The sequence below is a fragment of the Lynx canadensis genome, chromosome B3 (genome assembly GCF_007474595.2).
Source record: "Lynx canadensis isolate LIC74 chromosome B3, mLynCan4.pri.v2, whole genome shotgun sequence".
NCBI lineage: Eukaryota > Metazoa > Chordata > Mammalia > Carnivora > Felidae > Lynx > Lynx canadensis.
This window is the reverse complement of record NC_044308.2, coordinates 58,755,741-58,774,581: the sequence shown is the minus strand read 5'-3', so window position 1 is coordinate 58,774,581 and position 18,841 is coordinate 58,755,741. Positions and strand designations below refer to the sequence as shown.

Sequence of the window (18,841 nt, the reverse complement as noted above, 5' to 3'; positions counted from 1 at the left end):
AGCTCTTGGGACTAGAGTTCTCTGTATACTTACAAAGCTATTAATAAATGCCTGATGAGCAGTTAACAGCTTTAAGACAAAAATGATGTGCCAGGCCTGATTAGTGTCACCCTAGAGCAACAAAGGTATAGGGCTGCCTTCCTCTCCTTATTTATTTGGGCAAATTATTTGCTTGTTTAGATAGTAAGGCCTAACTCAGTACGGAGAAGAGCTTATTTATTTGGAGTAATTGAGCTTATTACTCAGGTTACGGCTGTAAAAGCATAGATTGGGTGATCATCTTTATTATATATTTTAAGCAATTTAACCAAATTTGTGGAGTCTTTTTGAAACTGTCAGAGAATCAAAAGTAGGGACAACAAAACATGTTTTAAGTTTCTCTTAAATAGGAAATAGGAACCTCAATCAAAGCTCTGTAGACTACTAAGTGTAAGAACTGTCTAAATGATTGGAGGAATTAACAGAAAGCAATGACTACACAGCAATAATTACAGTAAATAAAGATTGTTTTAGGGCAGACAAGGGCTAAGATTTCCTTGGCAGTAATGATGACATACAATGAATTTAAAATCTATTTTATTATAGAGATCAGTTTCTAACAAATGGAAATGTATCATCTGTTCCTTAACTGTGTAAATAATATTAAATTCCTTTGAAACTGGAATCTGCAGGCACAGATATTCTTTAATCAGTATTGCATATCTAAATAGAAGCCATCTTCAGGAAGATGGAGCTTTTGATCTTTATACCAATACTATACTATCTGAAGTGGTATAGATGAACAATCACTTTTAAGTAAGAATTTCCTCGTGAAAATTCTCATTTACCCACTATTCACAGAGGACTGGTTATGGTCAGTCCTGGGGTTTTACAACTTGACAACACATACCCCCACCGCATTATTCTGAACAAACATCTGTCAGTACCTCACTTCAGTACAAGAAAACAGGCATCTATGACATCTCGGCAGTAACCACCCTCCTATCATCTGCATCCACCTAACCTGCTAGCATGTCCTTTAGACAGCAGCCAGTTTGAGGGTCCTTCAGAAGCATATTTACAATGTCATAAAATTTGTGTTCATATGCAAGTTTGTAATACAAGTAGACATCTTCACAATAAGTGAGTAACTTCTTCAGGTTTTTCACAGCTGTGTCAGTAGGCTGATGCTGTTTGTATCTAGAAAAGAAATAGAAGAATGTACAGGTTAAGATACTATATCTTGAGCGAGAGCTGTCTACTCTGACATGGCTACTTACATAGGAGACGATGCTGGAATCTGAGAAATTCTATCTATGGTATTAGGGGTCCTGGATAAACATGAAATTATTTCATTAAAAATGTTATCTTAATGCTCACTTTAATTGCAGTAAGTTCAGTACTCCAAAGGAGGCCTCTGAGGTTTAGAGTGTTTGGCACCTTGGGCAAGCTGAACAGCTGTCCTCCCATTTTAAATTCAGCGTGCTGTAAGTAAACTGTTCTCATTCATCTATTTGCATACGTTTGTTAAAAAAACATCCAGAAGCAAGAGATCTTTTAAGTTGATTTATTTTGAGGGGAAGAGAGAATCACACGCAGGCTCTGCGCTGTCAGTGCAGAGTCTGACGCAGGGCTCTACCTCACGAACTGCGAGATCATGACCTGAGCCGAAACCAAAAGTTCTGATGCTCAACCAGCTGAGCCACCCAGGTGCCCCTGGGGATTCTTGACATCTGTTTGCCATCTCAGAGAGGCAGCTACAGACATGTTCTATTTAGCCATAGAATTCTTAACCCACGCCTTATCTCAAAGCAGAGTCATTTTAATACTTACTTTTTTGAAATCTCTTCAAATACACTAGATCTTAATAACCTTTGCTGCTTAAATTCTTCCAAGTAATTAAAGTCTCCTTTAACAATCACTTGTTGGTATAGAATTTCAGCCCAATCAGGAACAAAGTCATAGGCCTCAGCCACAATAGAAGCCTTATAAAAGGATGGAGGGGAAGAAGGATACCATTAGAACCCTATCTGATATAAAATTGAAGGCAAGGGGTTCTAAAAAACAACTTCCTACTGTTACATTCATGGTGAATGTGACCATCACCAACATGCGGAAAGACTATTAGCATTAGCATTGGGAAGTTTGGTGTTCGTTTGACATTTCTCTTCCCTTAAACCCCAAACATTTTCCTGCGGTATTTTTTTTTTTTAATTTTTTTTTTTTTTTTAACGTTTTATTTATTTTTGAGACAGAGAGAGACAGAGCATGAACGGGGGAGGGGCAGAGAGAGAAGGAGACACAGAATCGGAAACAGGCTCCAGGCTCTGAGCCATCAGCCCAGAGCCCGACGCGGGGCTCGAACTCACGGACCGCGAGATCGTGACCTGGTTGAAGTCGGACGCTTAACTGACTGCGCCACCCAGGCGCCCCTCCTGCGGTATTTTTAATCTTCACAATGAGTTAGTAAAACTACTGAGAAATGGTATTTTTCCCACTAACTCAACTGTGTAAGGAACAGGGAAGGGGCTGATTCCCTGGTAACCTAAGTGCTAAAGCCAGCCTCCCAGCAGCCCTGACTCCCTATGCTAACCCAGGTGTACCATCCTAGAAACAGTGGGGCTAAGAGATACTCAGCTCATTAGCAGGAATGTTTCTCCAAAGGTTGTCTGCCTTTCTGCTGGTCTAACAGCAAGCTCCAACCTCCGTCCAAACAATATGCTAACAAATCCTGCCATGAAAAGCAATTTGGTGTATCGGACAGCTAAAAGTAAAAGCTTAGAATTACCCTGATTCTGTCTCTAGTTCTGACATTCCAGGCAAGTGACTCAACCTGTGGGCCCCAGGAGAGGGGTGGCAGGAAGGGGTGCTGGCAACAAAGCTGACTTCTAGAGTTTCCTTCCTTGCTTACCTGGTAGAACCGAGGTAGAGCAATGATGCAGTCCATCAGCCTGTGGCGGCCGAGGTTGATGAGCATTGTGTTCTGGCCAGTGTTCAGAAAGTGAATCTGCAGTGTTATCAACTTGGTGAGCCGGTGACAGTGCAGGGCCTGTCGCACACAGGAGTCCTGAGAGACAAGGGTAGAGGGAGGCACAGGGGACATGTTGGCATGTCCCCTGGGAACCTTCCAGCAACTGAACTCACCCCTTCTGCCCCCCGTTGGCCCAAGACTCCGTCTCCTTTCACTTGGAAGAGCCCAGGGAGATAATTCCTACTGCAGACACCAAGCTCTAAGGCCGTTCTGGAATGAGACTCCACTGTTACCTTGGCATAACTCTCTGCTGCATCCAGCATCAGAGTCAGGGCTTTCAGCAGCAGCTGCTTCAGGTGGTGCCCGTCCTTGAGGCGGTCCTCTGCGGGAGAGAAGGGGAAACCTGTGGGGTGTGTCTGACTCTGGAGGCTGGCTGCTCCCATCCCACTCAGTGATGGTGGGCTGGACTAGAAACATCCAGCTCACATTCGCTAGGAGGCAGGCATGTCTTACTCAGCTAAAGGCTACTGGACCAGAAGCACACACTTTGGAGCAGGGTTCATCTAGTTCTCAGAAGCATCAAGGCAGGCTCGCCCAGCCTCAGTGTACACATTGCTTCCGGATGGATGTCACCCCCGGTGCATGGGCTACAAGAGGGGCAAATGCCTTCCAAATCCCCTTCCGTCTCTTGTCTGCCCAGCTGGGGCCCCACTGAGTGGCAGTTAATAGCTGAAGTGGGTATTAATCCCCTTCTTAGTCCCAAAAACCTCTCCTGGCTGGCAGCACTGGCCTGAGGGCACTGCTGTGACCTTTCTCACCCCAGGGCTGAGACTCGATCAATTTCAGTTGGATGCAGGCAGCTGCCTCGTGGTTCTCCCCGATCTCCCGGCACATGCTGAAGCACAGAGCAATCATGTTGTGCTTCTCACTGTCTCCCGGGCGACAGCGTTTGATGTAGTCCAGCAGGGCTGTCTTCAGGGTACCGCTCTGCCCAGGGAAAAAGGGGAGTACCAAGGTCAACCAGTGACTGCGAGGGGGCATGACTGGCTGAGTCCCTTGGTTCTGAAAGTTCCTTGACAACTCCCAAGAAAAAGGAAAAGATAAGCAAAAATGAACACAAAAGTTTATGCTACCCTAAGAAAACAGGCACATCCTCTCTGCTGGTACAAATGTGAACGGTGAAACCTGTCAGAAGGGAGAACCCTCAAAAATGTGCACATGTGCATTACTCTAACAGTTCCATTTTTTAGGAATCTATCCCTTAAGAAGTAAGCAGAGAAACGTGCTGAGATGGATGTACCACAGGTATTCAATAGCAAACAACTGGAAAGAATCCAGATGTCCAGAATAAGGACTAAGAGAATACCATGTAGCCATTACAGCCAATGTTGGTTTGGGAAATATTCATGACATGCTTATTAAGTGAGAAAAGCAGGCTATTTTATATCTACACACCATGATAAAAGTTTTGCTAAAAAATACGTAACTACGTATGTATATATGTTTCTGGCCACATGTGCAGAGAAAGGGCCTACACCAGACTGTTAGCAGTGGCTGTCTCCTGGTGAGGACTTTTTTCTGTGCATTGTTGTTTTCCAAGTGTCTCTATAGTGAATATGCGTTACTTTTGTTATCAGGAAAAAAACTTATTAAAAGAATATTTCCATGCACAAACCAAAAGGCCTTGGAAACAATTTTAAAAAAACCCTCTGGGGTATCCTGCAGGTGTACCTCGGCCCAGGACTTGCTCCTCTCCTCACAATTGGACTGGTCTGTCCTGAAACTGGCCCAGCACTGGGGAGAGTTTTTCTGCTTTATCTCTTAGTCCTGATTGGCTGAGCTCAAGTTCCCAGAAGCCAAAAATGCGTCTTGGTTTTCAAATCTTCAGAGGTGAAAGAGGCTGAAGCAATCAATCAGCCAAATGAATGATTTGGGAACAGAGGCTCCGTAAGTGACATGCCTGGGGTCACATGGCACGCCGAAGACAGACAAGTGCCCGGAGCCTAGAGGGCTGACAGGTCAGGCCTTGGCTTCCAGGCCTCCTTCCTGGTCATCACTGTAAGCTGCCCCACAGCCTTCCAAGCCCAGGCCTGGGCATTCCATTCACTTCCTAGCGGCTCTTGGCAACACGCATTCTCATGGTCCCTTGAAAACTCTCCACTCAAAGCCATCAGACACAGCATTCTGAGCTGGTTAATCTACTTCCACATGGCTCCCAGGAAGGGTTTTTGCTTCCCCGGAGCCAACATTCAGACAGCCGAGGCAGGTGACAGGCTGACAGGAAGTGCACAAACTTGTTTTCCTCATTATTTAACATCTATTGGGATAATTGCTACCTAGTCTGAACTCTGTAACTTAAAGCTACTGGTTACGGTGTGTGTCCTAGGAAGTTCTTTAATTCTCTCCCTTTGATCCCAGGGGGCCACCCTGACTGGGATTATTCCTGAGAAATCAGCTGTAAAGTCAACAATATATGCCGTCCTGGAGCTCAAAATACTGTACACCTACCGGATCCAACTTCTTCCTCATCAGCACTTCAAAGTAGTGCTTTTTATGCAGCAAATCAAATATGTAGGTCATCTCATTGTACCTTCCAATGCCAGTGAGCAGGCGCACCTGGAAAGGGTGAGGGCAGCTTGCATCAGTGTCAGCTAGATCGCTGCTGCTCTCATCATTTCGGTTGCTTTCAGATGCCAACCTCCAGGGAGCAGAAGGGCTAATGGCAAGGCTGCCATTCTTAGCTCCCTCCCTCCCTTCCCATGTACCCATGGGAACCTCCTCTGGAGGATTCAGAAATGCTCGCCATTGGGCCACCACTGGCTGTTGCCTCCTCAGTCGTCTATAAACCTAAGTGTTGACGTGACATGGTAGGCAGGCACGCTTCCTCTTCCCACCACGCCTTATTACAGGGCCCGGTGGCTTGCTCACCCACATGGGTCAGTTTCAAGCCTGGGGAGATTGGGGAGGCACAGGAGGTGTGAGCTGTCAGCTCATTTCAGTTCAGAGACAACACTGAACCTTGTTTTGGGGGGAAACAGAGCTGTCTCAGCCCTCTAGATAAATGAACTGCCCTGGCAAGGGGGTAGGACAGCCCTGGAGCATGGCACAGACCCTCTTGATATCTGCTCCTTTGGGGCAGTCTCTGCTCTGATTTTGACAGTAATCCTAACCTAAAGCAGAGGGTTGAGCTGCCCAGCCAGCTCCCAAGTAGGCAGTGGTATCCAGAGGAGCAAATGCCCTAAGACCATGTCAGCTCTGAACTGGTCCCCGGCCTATCTGTTCTCTCAAAGGTAGCCTCAGAATGGAGGGTGGGGGTTCAGGGGTGACTTACCATCAGCCCATACTCCTCACTGGGGGCCAAGTGTGTGTCTGTAAGCAGCCGGGCAGCCTGCAGGACTCGGCTGATGCCCTCCATGTGGCATGTAAGCGTGAAGCAGTGATGGGCCAGGATCAGCAGCTCCGTGGCTGGGTAGGTGAGGCAGTCAGGGTAAGAAAGGATTGTGAACCCTGGCAGCAGGGTGGAGGGGCCTATATGGACAGCCTGTCTGGAGAAGACTCTGAGATCCCTGACCTCACCAGCTTTGGAGTAAAGTGTGGCAATGGACATATAAAGCTTTAAAAATAGGCATACTTTTGAATCAGGAATTTATCTTAGGGAGATAATCATGAATGTGCATATAAATGTGCCTATAAGGATGCTTGTCACGGTGTTGAAAACAGAAAGTTGGAAGCAATCTTAAGGTCCCAAAGTAAGGTATAAAATGTTTTAATTACATGAGAAATACTGTGTAACCAGTGACAATGATATAGAAGAATATGGTCATGGAAAGATGTAATGACAGCATGTTCATAAAGTAATTATAAACAGTATACACAGGATAATGCCATTTTTGAAAAAATGCCTATAGACTTCCATAGAGAAAGATCAGATGGACACATACTACCGAATGCCTAGAATGAACTAGATATTGTGGAAAGCGAGCAGGCTTTCAAGTCACAGGGACTGGGTTCAAGTAACAGTTCTGACACGTAACAGTTACAAATCAATCAACTTCTCTCAGCTTCAGTTACCTTCTAAAATGGGGACTGTAATATCCCCATTTTAGGGGATAACGTGAGAGTAAGGTAAGGTAAATGTTATATAAATGTTATAAGGTTACCTTCTTGTGTAAATTTTACATTTTGGGCAGCATTCCCATATTTATTTTCTGAATTTTCTTCAATGACTGATGGCTCTCCACCAAGAACTTGTAAACTATGCTGGAAGGGAAGGGATCCAGAGCAGGAACAAGGATCCAAGTTGAGTTTTGGAAAGACTAACTTGGGGAGACTTCTTGGAGACCGGCTTGGGCCCAAACATGTAAGAAAACGGCCAAGAACTTACTGCAAGACAACTCCCCATGGGGAACGGAGGAAATCTTGTCTAATAGCTTCATGCCTACCAACGTGCGGTCTTGACACAGAGTGGTCAGCTGAAGAAATGTCTGGCTTTCCTCTGCTGGGGTGAACATCTGCTTAAGTCCTGTATAAAAAGGCGGTGAGAAAGGGGCTGCTTTTAGCCTTGAGAGTTGAGAGAAAGCTAAGAACCCCATGCCAGGCACTCTGCCCAGTAACGCAGAAGGAGCTCCTAGTGCAGCTGTCTGCTTCGCTGAGCTCAGACACGTTGGCCTAGTGGTCACCTTATAGGTCAGCAGGAGTTCATTAGCTCCGAGAAAGGCATTAGCTACTCTAAGCATAATCATAAAATATTAAACAAAAAGCAACAATAACAAAATAAATGCAGTGTGTTCTCTCCTCTGACAAGCGCAGCCTGGTAGTCTCAGAGGCAGCATGCACGATGCACATGAACATGACATGCAGATTCCTTATGCTGGCAACGTGGGAATGTGGTCTGAAAGACGTGGAGGCATGTAGGGTGGAGCACCTGTTCCCTCCGATGGGGTCAGCAGCTCCCGGGTCACCTCTTCGGCCACAAGTTCAGCCACTGTGTCTGGCTCGAGGCCCTGGGTGCTGATGAAAGCCTGGGCCCGCCTGCATCGGTCGGGCCGCTGAGAGGCCAAGATCGTCCTGAGCATGGCCTCACCGTCCCGAGCGGCCACATCTGCGTAGGAACAGCCCAACTCCTGAGAGGAAGGCAAAGTTGGTCAAAGCTACTGTTAGGAGCCAGGAAAAAAGCTAGCAAAAGGCATCCGTTTCTGAAATCCCATGTGGACAGACTCCGCTATTTTTTCTGAGGTTAAAGATCCCTCACCCTGGGCAGAAACCTTAGAAGAAGGAAGCACTGTTTTCTAGCCCTTTCTTTCTCTTCACCAATGAGCTGAATCCAAGCAAGAGAAAGAAAGGCTTGTCTTCAGAAACCATCAGGTGACTCACCTCTTGTTGAACACTGAGCTTTTCAAATGTTATGAAATGTAAGAAAGTTGAATAAAAGGCAAGAGCCTCCACTCTGCTGTTCCCACAGCAGCAGCAAAACCCTCAATCTCCAAAGAAGCTCTTCCAAAGGGCTTTAGTGCCTGCCATTATTTCTCCTGTGTTCTTCCATTTCTCAGTGTCTATTATTTTCTCCCCTCGATCAGCACAAAGCCACAATTTCTGGCTGCTCTGGTTCCTGTCTTTACAGTCATCACATTCCATTTTATTTTATAACTTATTTTGGGCTCTCCCGCATATGGAGACCTCCAAACAATCCTGAAGCTAACTAAGATATTATGGCTAGAAGGGACCTTCATGATTAAGTCATTTATAGATGGAGAATCAGGAGCCCAGAAAAGTGAAATTTCTTGCCCTCGCTTCTGGTTGGCTGGGGCACAGCCAGGACTCAAAAGGCCTGGCACTTGGCCTGGAGTCCCCGGTATTCCCAGGGATGGATTTACAGGGGCCGACATCTTGACGAGCCATCTGCTCTCGTGTCATGGTTATCACGTGAAGGGCCAACTTGGCAGCATCCAAAATCTATCTCCGTCTTCCTGCTTCCCTCCCTCAGCTGCCCCAGAGGCCCCACCATTGGGCACATACCTTGGCAAGTTCATACAGACACAGGACCTGCCGACAGTAGTTCTTCCCATGGAGGCATTTGCTTGTCAGAATTTCCAGATTAGTCACCACTTCATCCCTGGGGGGCAGCATCACAAGTGACTGACTATCCAAACTTGAAGCTGGAAGCAGATACAGGTTTGAGGGGGCTTTAAGCTGGCAAGTAAAGGCCTCTCCCAAGCCCCCTATGGCACAACCTGTTTGCTCACACTTTCCTCCCGTTACACCTCCATGACTCCCCCTGGGTCTGGGACCACTTGTGACTGGGCCCACACCCCACTATTTCATTGCCTTCTTCCAGGAAATCCAGGCCAGGAGACTTCAAAGCCCTCGAGAGGCTACACAAGACTCCAAGCCACCCAATGAACACTCTAGATAATTACCAAAAATGTCTGCTGAACCCTCCTCCACACACCCTCCCAATTTCCTCTCGTACCACCTAAGTCACCAGATCTAGCTGACTGTGTCTCTAAGACATCTCCCTGGTCACTGCCTGAGGTACAGTCTTCACAACCCTGCATCTACGAGGCTGGCACCAGCCCCTGCCGCCAGCCTCCCCCTCCCCAACTCAATCTTCTATGGACTCTGAAGGATTTTTCCAAATCGGAAATGAGAAAAACCAAGGGTCAACCGGATAGAGGCCTGAAGCGCATGATAAAAATTAAAATCCATTCCTGACTTAAAAAAGAAAAAAATCAAAACAACCTCTCAGCCGAAAATAGAAGAAAGTGGTCTTGAATTGAGAAAGGGTTTCTATTAGGAAAAAAAGTAGAAGGGAGAATTTAGATCACAGTGTTCCTAACAGCAAAAACAAAATTGAAGAATTTAAGTATGTATCAATACAGTACTATTGGGGCGCCTGGGTGGCTCAGTCGGTTGAGCAGCTGACTTCGGCTCAGGTCATGATCTTGCGGTCCGTGAGTTCAAGCCCCGTGTCGGGCTCTGTGCTGACAGCTCAGAGCCTGGAGCCTGTTTCAGATTCTGTGTCTCCCTCTCTCTGACCCTCCCCCGTTCATGCTTTGTCTCTCTCTGTCTCAAAAATAAACGTTAAAAAAAAATTAAAACAAAAATACAGTACTATTAAACAATAAAGTCTTAAGCAAAATTAGTGTATTCATATAGAATGCTCTGCAGCCATTAAAAAGAATGAGGTCCAGAGGTGCTGGGCGGCTCAATCAGTTAAGTGTCCAACTCTTGATTTTTGGCTCAGATCATGATCTTGCAGTTGTGGGATCGGGCCCCGTGACAGGCTCTGCACTGACAGCTCAGAGCCTGCTTGGGTTCTCTCTCTGCCCCTCCCCTGCTTTCTAAATACACAAAAATACACCCGGTACTAAAGTGACAAAATGTTGGAATTACCATTTATTGAACAAACTATCTTTCAAAGTAGCTATCATACAAATTGTTCCAACAAGCAATTATAAGTGTTCTTGAGACAAAAAGAAAAACAGAGTCTCAAAGAAACAAGGTATAAAGGATAAAATAGAAATTCTGGAAGTGAAAAATAACTGAAAATTTAAAATCACAGAAATAAACTCAAGAGCAGCATGCAAATGCCAGAGAAAAGAGTCCGTGAAATTGAAAATGGACAGACAGAAATGATCCAATCTGAAAACAAGGAAAGAAAAATGATCCAATCTGAATTAAGACCAAAAAAAATGAAAAAAAATTGAATAAAGTCACAAGAACTTGTGAGACAGTAACAAAAGTTCTATGATTTGCATCACTGGAGTCCCAAAAGGAGAGGACTATGAGGACAGTGTTGAAAAAATATCTGAAAACATAAGGTCTGAAAACTACCTACATTTGGTGAAACACATACACCTAAATGTTCAAGTAATTTCAAGTTGCATCCTGGACATTTTGAATAGTATGAGACTCTGATTCTTGTTTAAATCTTATGAAGAATGTTGGTTTTGTTTTAAGCAGGCAGTTGACCTGGTTAGGTTTCGGCTACGATATCCAACCCACATTCTGTAGACTGTGTCAGTTTTTTTTTTTTTTTTTTTTTTTTTTTAAGGACCATTTTTTTAAAATGTTATTTATTTATTTATTTTTAATGTTTATTTTTTGAGAGAGAGACTGTGAGCAGGGGAGGGGCAGAGAGAGAGGGAAACAGAGAATCTGGAGCAGGCTTCAGGCTCCGAGCTGTCACCACAGAGCCGACGCAGGGCTTGAACCCATGAACCGTGAGATCATGACCTGAGCCTAAGTTGGATGCTTAACCAACTGAGCCACCCAGGCACCCCATGTTTTTTATTTATTTTTGAGAGAGAGTGAGAGTGTGAGCAGGGGAGGGGCAGAGAGTGAGGGAGGCAGAAGATCCAAAGCAAGCTCTGCCCTGGCAGCAGACAGCCCAATTCAGGGCCTGACCTCAGAACTGCGAGATCATGACCTGAGCCAAAGTCGGATGCTTAACTGACTGAGCCACCCAGTGGCTGTGATTTTAATATCAGTTTTCAAATCCTTTGCAGTGCCATTCAGATCTAGCCTGCATGTGTGTAACATCCTATGCTCAGTCTGCAGCCTGGGTAGTGTAGTTGTTAATTCAGTTCTCAGAGTCTTGATACGCTGATTAGGAGCAGGTCTATATACGCAAAGCCCAGGATTGAGCCCTGGAGTTCATAAACAATTTTATTGTTGGGTTTCCTGAATCTCTCTCCCAAGTATTTTCCGGTTCCCTGAGGCTTCACTTTTCAACCTTCTGGCCAACAGCTGGAATTTTAGCAGCCTCATTCTATCCTGCACTTTCCCTGACTGTGCCTGCATCCTGGGCCAGCAGACAGGATAATGCAAAAGAGAACAGGGGTTCACTGCATCGTCTTGAGACCAGGACACCTCGAATCCAAAAAATAAAGTTCCTCTCTGAGTTTTGGATCTTACCAGCTGTGGCTCCAGCCTCTACTACCACAGCCAAAGGGCTTCTTAGGAGCTGAGATTAAAGAGAAAGGGTGTTAGGAGTTCCCTTTCCTGCTCCTTGAGCCCGTTCTACAGGGCTTCTCCTGGACCACGTGTTCTGTCAGGCTTAGTGCTTAGTTTTGGGTTTCAGGCAGCATCACACTCAGGCTGGAGGTGATGGGAGGTGGGGGCGGGGAGGGGGAATCATAATTTGTGTCACTCAGTGCTGCCTGCTGTGTGCCAGGTTTTACGTTGATTTCAACAGGTAGAGCGAGCTCGTTCTGCCTTACCTACAACCACAACCCCAGGGAAGGGTTTTAAGCAGGGGATAACATGGTCTGAGTTGCTATTTACTTTTTTCTTTTTAAGGCATATTTTTAATGTGTAGTATCTTAAATGCAAAAGTATTACACGCTTAGTGTAATGAATCACAGTAGAGAAGTGCATAAAGTAACAAGTGAAAGTCATTTATCCATTCAATACCACCCCCACCAAATTTGCAGAATAATGTCTCTTACTTGCTTGGTATGCATTATTTTCTGTGGGTGGGTTTGCACAGGTACATGGGCACATGCACACCATTTATTTTTTACAAAAATAAAGTTACGTTGTTGTACATTTTTTCCTGTCAGTACACATATATTGACCTCATATAAAGAGAGAGAGAGAGAGAAAGCATACACACACACACAAAAAATTCAAAATGGATTAAAGACCTAAATGTCAGACCTGAAACCATAAAATTCCTAGGAGAAAACATAGGCAGTAATCTCTCTGACATCAGCTATAGAAACCTCTTTCTACATATGTCTCCTCAGGCAAGGGAAAAAAAAAAGCAAAATTAAACTATTGAGACTAACACCAAAATAAAAAGCTTTTACACAGCAAAAGAAACCATCAACAAACAAAAAAAAAGCCTACTGAATGGGAGAAGATATTTGTGAATAAAATATCCCATTAGGGGGTTAATCTCCAAAATATATAAACAACTCAACACCAAAAAACACAATCCAGCTAAAAATATGTAAGATGTGAATAGACATTTTCCTAAAGACATCCAGATGGCCAACAGACACATGAAAAGATGCTCAACATCCCCCTCATCACCAGGGAAATTCAAATCAAAACCACAATGAGATATCACTTTACACCTGTCAGAATGGCTAAAATAAAAAATATAAGAAATAGCAAGTGTTGGTGAGGAAAAGGAACCCTAGTGCACTCCTGCTGGGAATGCAAGGTGATGCAGCCACTGTGGAAGACAGTATGGAGGTTCCTCAAAAAATTAAAAATAGACCTACCATATGATCTAGTATTCCACTATTGGGTATTTACCCAAAGAATACAAAAACACTAATTTGAAAAGATATACGACCCCTATGTTTATAGAAGCATTATGTATAATAACCAAGATATAGAACCAAGCCAAGTGTCCATTCATAAATGGATGGATAAAGAAGATGAGGTATATACACACAATGGAATATTACTCAGCCATAAAAAAGAACACAATTGGGGCGCCTGGGTGGCTCAGTTGGTTGAGTGCCCGACTTCGACACAGGTCATGATCTCACAGTTTGTGAGTTCGAGCCTCGCCTCGGGCTCTGTGCTGACAGCTCAGAGCCTGGAGTCTGCTTCAGATTCTGCGTCTCCCTCTCTCTCTGCCCCTTCCCTGCTCATGCTCTGTCTCTCTCTGTCTCTCAAAAATGAATAAACATTAAAAAAAAAAAAAAAAAAAGAACACAATCTGGCCATTTGCAACAATATGGATGGATGTAGAGGGTATAATGCTAAGTGAAGTAAGTCAGTGAAAGAAATACAATTTCACTCACGTGGAATTTAAGAAACAAATATAGAATAAAAGAGGCAAAAAAATGGACTCTTAACTATAGAGAACAGGGGACCCTGGGTGGTTCAGTCAGTTAAGCATCTGAGTCTTGATTTCGGCTCAGGTCATGATCTCACAGTTCGGGGGTCTGAGCCCCACACTGGGTTCTGTGCTGACAGTGCAGAGCTTATTTGAGATTCTCTCTTTCTCTCTCTCTGCACCTCCCCAACTTGCACTGTCTCTCTCCAAATAAATAAGTAAACTTAAAAACAAAGTAGAAAAAGAAAAAAACTATAGAGCAAACTGGTAGTTACCACAGGTGAGGTGGGGAGGGGGGGTGGGTGAAATAGGTGAAGAGGATTAGGAGTACATTTATTGTGATGAGCATTGAATAACGTATAGAACCATTGAATCATATTATATACCTGAAACCATGTAACACTGTATATTAATTATATTTGAATTAAAAATAAAAAGACTGAATGCTTTCTCCCTAAGATCAGTAACAAGGCAAGTATGTCCACTCTTACCATTCTTCCCCAATATCATACTGGAAGTCCTAGCCAGTGCAATAAAACAAGAAAAAGAAATAATAGTCATTCAGATTGGAGAGGAAGAAATAAAATGGTCTCTATTCACAGAGAGTATTGTCTGTAGAAAATTCCAAGGAATCTATAAGAAATCCACTGGGACGAGCAAGTTTAGCAAGGGCACAGGATACAAGATTAACACAAAAATCAGCCTATGTCTATATACTATCGATGTATAATTAGAAACATGATTACTGGTACAGAAAAATTTCAATGGACTAGCTACAAGTCAGGTAGATTCCCTCTAACTTTGATATACAGCTAGTTAAAAGACACAAGTGTTGCTATTTCATTGACTAGTTAATTACCTAGTTTATGGATTACCCTGAACTTATGTAACTAGTATGCCAATAGGGACCCTTTCTTTCTGGGAAAGAGTGCCAACAGCTCCATTCAGGACTCAGGGAGGTTTGATCTCTTTCACTTACTGCTCCGGGCTTTCCTTAGTGGCATGCCAGGTTCTTCCTCCTCAGGCAGCTCAGCACTTTGCAGGACAGCATGGACTTCTGGGTGCAGGTCACCCACACTAGCTTCCCCTGAAGCCAGTGCTCTGCAGTGCAACACCAAGGCAACATCTTGGTTATAGAAACGAAAATACCGACATATTCTACTTGCTTCATGCACACAGCCATCGTCCAATAGGCGCCCGATCAGGAAGTTCAGCGATTCCTGCTCCTTCCGACCCAGTGTGTTATCACAAGTCTCTTTGGATGGAAGGCCATTAAGTTCTAAGTATTTTGATGTGTTCAGAGCGGCCAACATGGAGATTGAAAACTCACTCGCTACGCTTTCAAAGGAAAGTTCCCCACTAGTTGAGATCTGTTGAGAAAACCTGGGCTCTGTTTCCTCTGGGTTTTCCCTGAGGGCGTGCTGGGCGATGCGGCAGAGCCAGATCCGCTTCTCCAGCTCCTCCAGCTTGTCCACGGGCACCAGGCCCTCCTGAGCAAGCCAGTGTGCAGCCAGTGTCAGCAGCAGATGGGCCTCCTCAATGCTGCTCAGTGCCCCCTCAGCTGGGCACTCACATGCCTCAGGGGCCTGGGCTGAGAAAAAGGAGGAAGCTGCTTTGTTTGAAATGGAATTTCTCTTAAAATTCTCGTGACATTTTTTCCAGAAGCCAATTCTTGCTTGTTTCAGGGACCACTGGTCAATGTGTTTTAAGGTCTGCATTTCCTGTGTTATCTGTGAAATTTAACAAAGCAATTTTTAGTCTTTCCTAGATATAAAAGTGTCATGAATGCGAATGCTCCCAAGAATGCCATACTTGTCAAAACCAAATCAAGTCAGAGAACATGAGACTTGGCTACAGATGATCCTGAATATTTTATCTGGAAAGTTAAAGTATGAAAAGCAATTCTAAATTTACATAATTGAAGGGGGGTTCAAGATGAAGCCACCCTGTATTTAATTCTATTCAAAGCACAACAGTTGCAGCATATCCTATAAGCTGACCTGAATTTAAAACACACACTCGTTGCTAATGGGCATCCTAGGCTCATCCATTTCTGAAAGTAAGGTGTGTGTCAAAAGTAAAAAAGCCTCTTCTCCTATAAATCATCTATCTCATTTGATTCTGTTTAATGCTGGTTTAAAAAGCTAACATTTTAAGTAACTTAAGAGACTAATGATACCTCTTCAATAACCAAGTTGTCCACAGGTAGCTCAGCTAATTCTGCTACCCTCCTGGCCAAAGCAAACTGTCCCTCTGTCTCCAGTTTTTCCAAAATAGATCTGCATTCATGCTGAAAATTCTCAGGGCTGTAGCTGCTAATAACTACAGGATTAATGGCTATGGATGTATCCTTCAAAATTTTGCTAAGGACACAGAGCTTCTTCACATCTGGACCTGTGCCAAAGAGAAAAGGATATATACATTTAATCAGGAAAATGCTGCCATGGCCTTTCCAGAGTAAATATCAGGGGGAAAGCATGTATGTTTAACACAATTATGTAATCAAAGGAATAACACAAACCTATTTTTCTTCTCTGGTTTGCTAGCACATGAAGCTATAAGGGCATTTCCTACATCGTAAGAACCACTAAAGATTCGCACAGGGACTCCATCTACACATGTGGCTTTATATACACAGCAGAAGTTGGTGGCCTGCTCTGTAGTAGCAACTCAGTCAACCTTGGGAAGATCTGACCAGTCATTCAGGCTAATCCTACCTCTTTCTGGATTCTTCTCCTACCTTGAACAAATCTGTTTTTATGATTGCTCACTTGCTCATTCGGTGCAGGCATCATGTGGAGTAAGACACAGAACTGGCAGGACAGTTGAAACTGTAGCTGACCAATAGCCAAGCCCCTTAATGCAGCACACCGTATCCAGAATGGAGCGTCACTTTCTCCTTCGCACAAGTGCTTAACCCAGGGAGACCCAGCTGAGTTCTTCTTCATATCCCTGGGAAGTCCTTTTCCTCAGTGACATTTGGAATTCTCTGCCCACAACCTATGTGGCTGGGTCTGCTCCCATTCCCACATAGTCTGTGTAGAGCTGATGTGTGCCCTACCATAAAAGAGGGGCATGAAAAATATTCTGTAGGGGCCATTTGCTGGGCTGCGGTCTGATTTAGGTGGTTCTGGGGACAGTGAGACACCTTGCACAATAACCACCAGTATGGGGATGCTGGGCTTCTTTTCTTCATATAAAACACAGGTTTTTTATAAGAACAATTTCTAGGGGCACGTGGGTGACTTAGTCAGTTAAGCATCTGACTCTTGATTTTGGCTCAGGTCATGATCTCATGGTTCATGAGTTCGAGCCCTGTGTTGGGCTCTGGGCTGGCAGTGAGGAGCCTGCTTGGGATTGATTCTCTCTCTCCCCCTGCCCCACTCTCTCTCTCTGCCCCTACCCCACTCACACTTACTCTTTCTCTCAAAAATAAACTTAAAAAACATAATTTCTTTTCTCTAAGCACATACATGTTATACACAGAGCACAAATGTTCTATAAAAACAGAAAATGTTTATATGAATCAAAGCATAATAACAGTTAACAACACAATCCTTATAATTTCTCAAGGATACAGTAATTCTGGCAAGAAAACCAGAAATTCATTTCTGAAAAAAATTAAGATTACTATAGATCAATAAAAACACCTATATGTAAAAAGGATCTATTTGGTGTACAAAGTAATTGGCAAGTCCCATGTGACATACACTGCATTTTGGAAACACCCCTCTTTATTTCCAGTCGTCAGCCCTGACAGCCTACAATCCAGGCATTGAGCCCAGTATTCTGTCAGTGTTTGGTACAGATGTGAGTTCTCCAGATGAATATCTATGAATTTAAATGTGATAAAATAACCCTAGTAGTGAAAATGTCAGAATCTAGTATAAAAACTTGAAATTATCAAATAGAAAAGAGGGTAAGGCAGTAACTGGTTTCTTTCAATCCATAACAACCTTAGAGACTGCCCGTGTCTGGAGGAGTCTGCAAAAAATAAGCATAATTTGTCTGAAACCTTCAAAATGAATTAGACATTCCTGAAACAGTTTGTGACCCTGAGCAATGATGACATGTTAAGGTGACTTGTCAGAAAAAAGAATGACGGTGACAGGGTGCAGACTAGCCAAGGGGAACGTAGCTGACAAGGACTCAGAAGGAGCAGACAGCTGTATTATTTAGGTTATATCTTGTTGTGCTATGTTTTGAATGCTTTCACCATGATTGAAGATTCCTGCAACCTCTTCTTCATACCTCATTATGGACTATAAATGTAATGTTATATGTATTTTATTTTCCTGAATGCCCTTCTAAAATATTTTCAAGATTAAGAAAGCTAATTTGGGGGTGCCTGGGTGGCTCAGTCGGTTAAGTGTCTGACTCTGTTTTGGCTCCTGTCATAATCTCATGGTTTGTGGGTCCAAGCCCCACATGGGGCTCTACGCTGACAGTGCAGAGCCTGCTTGGAATTCTTGCACTCTCTGCCCCTCCCCTGCTTGCTCTTTCTCTCTCTCAAAATAAATAAACCAAAAAAAAAAAAAAAAAAAAAAAAAAGAAAGCTAATTTCCTAACAACTTTAGTTTAAGGACTGTCTCTTACCATCACAGAAGAGATGTTCTATTCCAACAAATAGCTGTAAAAGCTTCCCCAGTTCATACTGGGTCCCACACTGCTGCAGCATAAGCTTCAAAAGAAAACACACCTGCTCCTTCAGCCACGCAGCAGGGATGGTAGCATGGACCCTTGTGGCTGTTGTTTCAACCTATGAAAATAAAAGGGGGTCAGGAAAGGTGATTTCACAGCAAATCAAAACCTCCAAATTTGGGAACGTCTAAGAAAGCCAAGGTACCACCAAAAGTCATTTCCTGTCACAAAGGGGGACACTTATTCAGGTCCTTTCCACATGACAGGAAATGGAAGTATGCCTCAGAGGAGTGCAAAAATAAGCCCTCCTTGGCAGCTTTGCAGATACTCTCTTTGTGAGATGTCCTGCTGTAGAGAGCTGTGTGTGTCAAAGTCAAAGATGGACTAGAGACCTAAAGACTGAACGCTAACCATGGAGTGAACTGATGCGAATACCCGCAAGTCAGTGACAG

At 44.0% G+C, this 18,841-nt stretch overlaps 1 protein-coding gene across 1 annotated transcript in view; it reads right to left on the bottom strand.

Moving 5' to 3' along the window:
* Window positions 1-559: 559 nt before the first annotated feature.
* Window positions 560-18,841, bottom strand: part of SPG11 (SPG11 vesicle trafficking associated, spatacsin) — a 92,456-nt gene continuing 74,174 nt past the window's right edge. Inside the window, 13 exon segments of the mRNA XM_032593513.1 lie at window positions 560-1,179; window positions 1,813-1,964; window positions 2,891-3,046; window positions 3,244-3,332; window positions 3,769-3,937; window positions 5,459-5,566; window positions 6,282-6,415; window positions 7,335-7,472; window positions 7,875-8,073; window positions 8,966-9,105; window positions 14,728-15,478; window positions 15,928-16,142; window positions 18,345-18,507. Of these exon segments, the coding sequence (XP_032449404.1) occupies window positions 999-1,179; window positions 1,813-1,964; window positions 2,891-3,046; window positions 3,244-3,332; window positions 3,769-3,937; window positions 5,459-5,566; window positions 6,282-6,415; window positions 7,335-7,472; window positions 7,875-8,073; window positions 8,966-9,105; window positions 14,728-15,478; window positions 15,928-16,142; window positions 18,345-18,507 (2,595 nt within the window). The 3' untranslated portion in view covers window positions 560-998.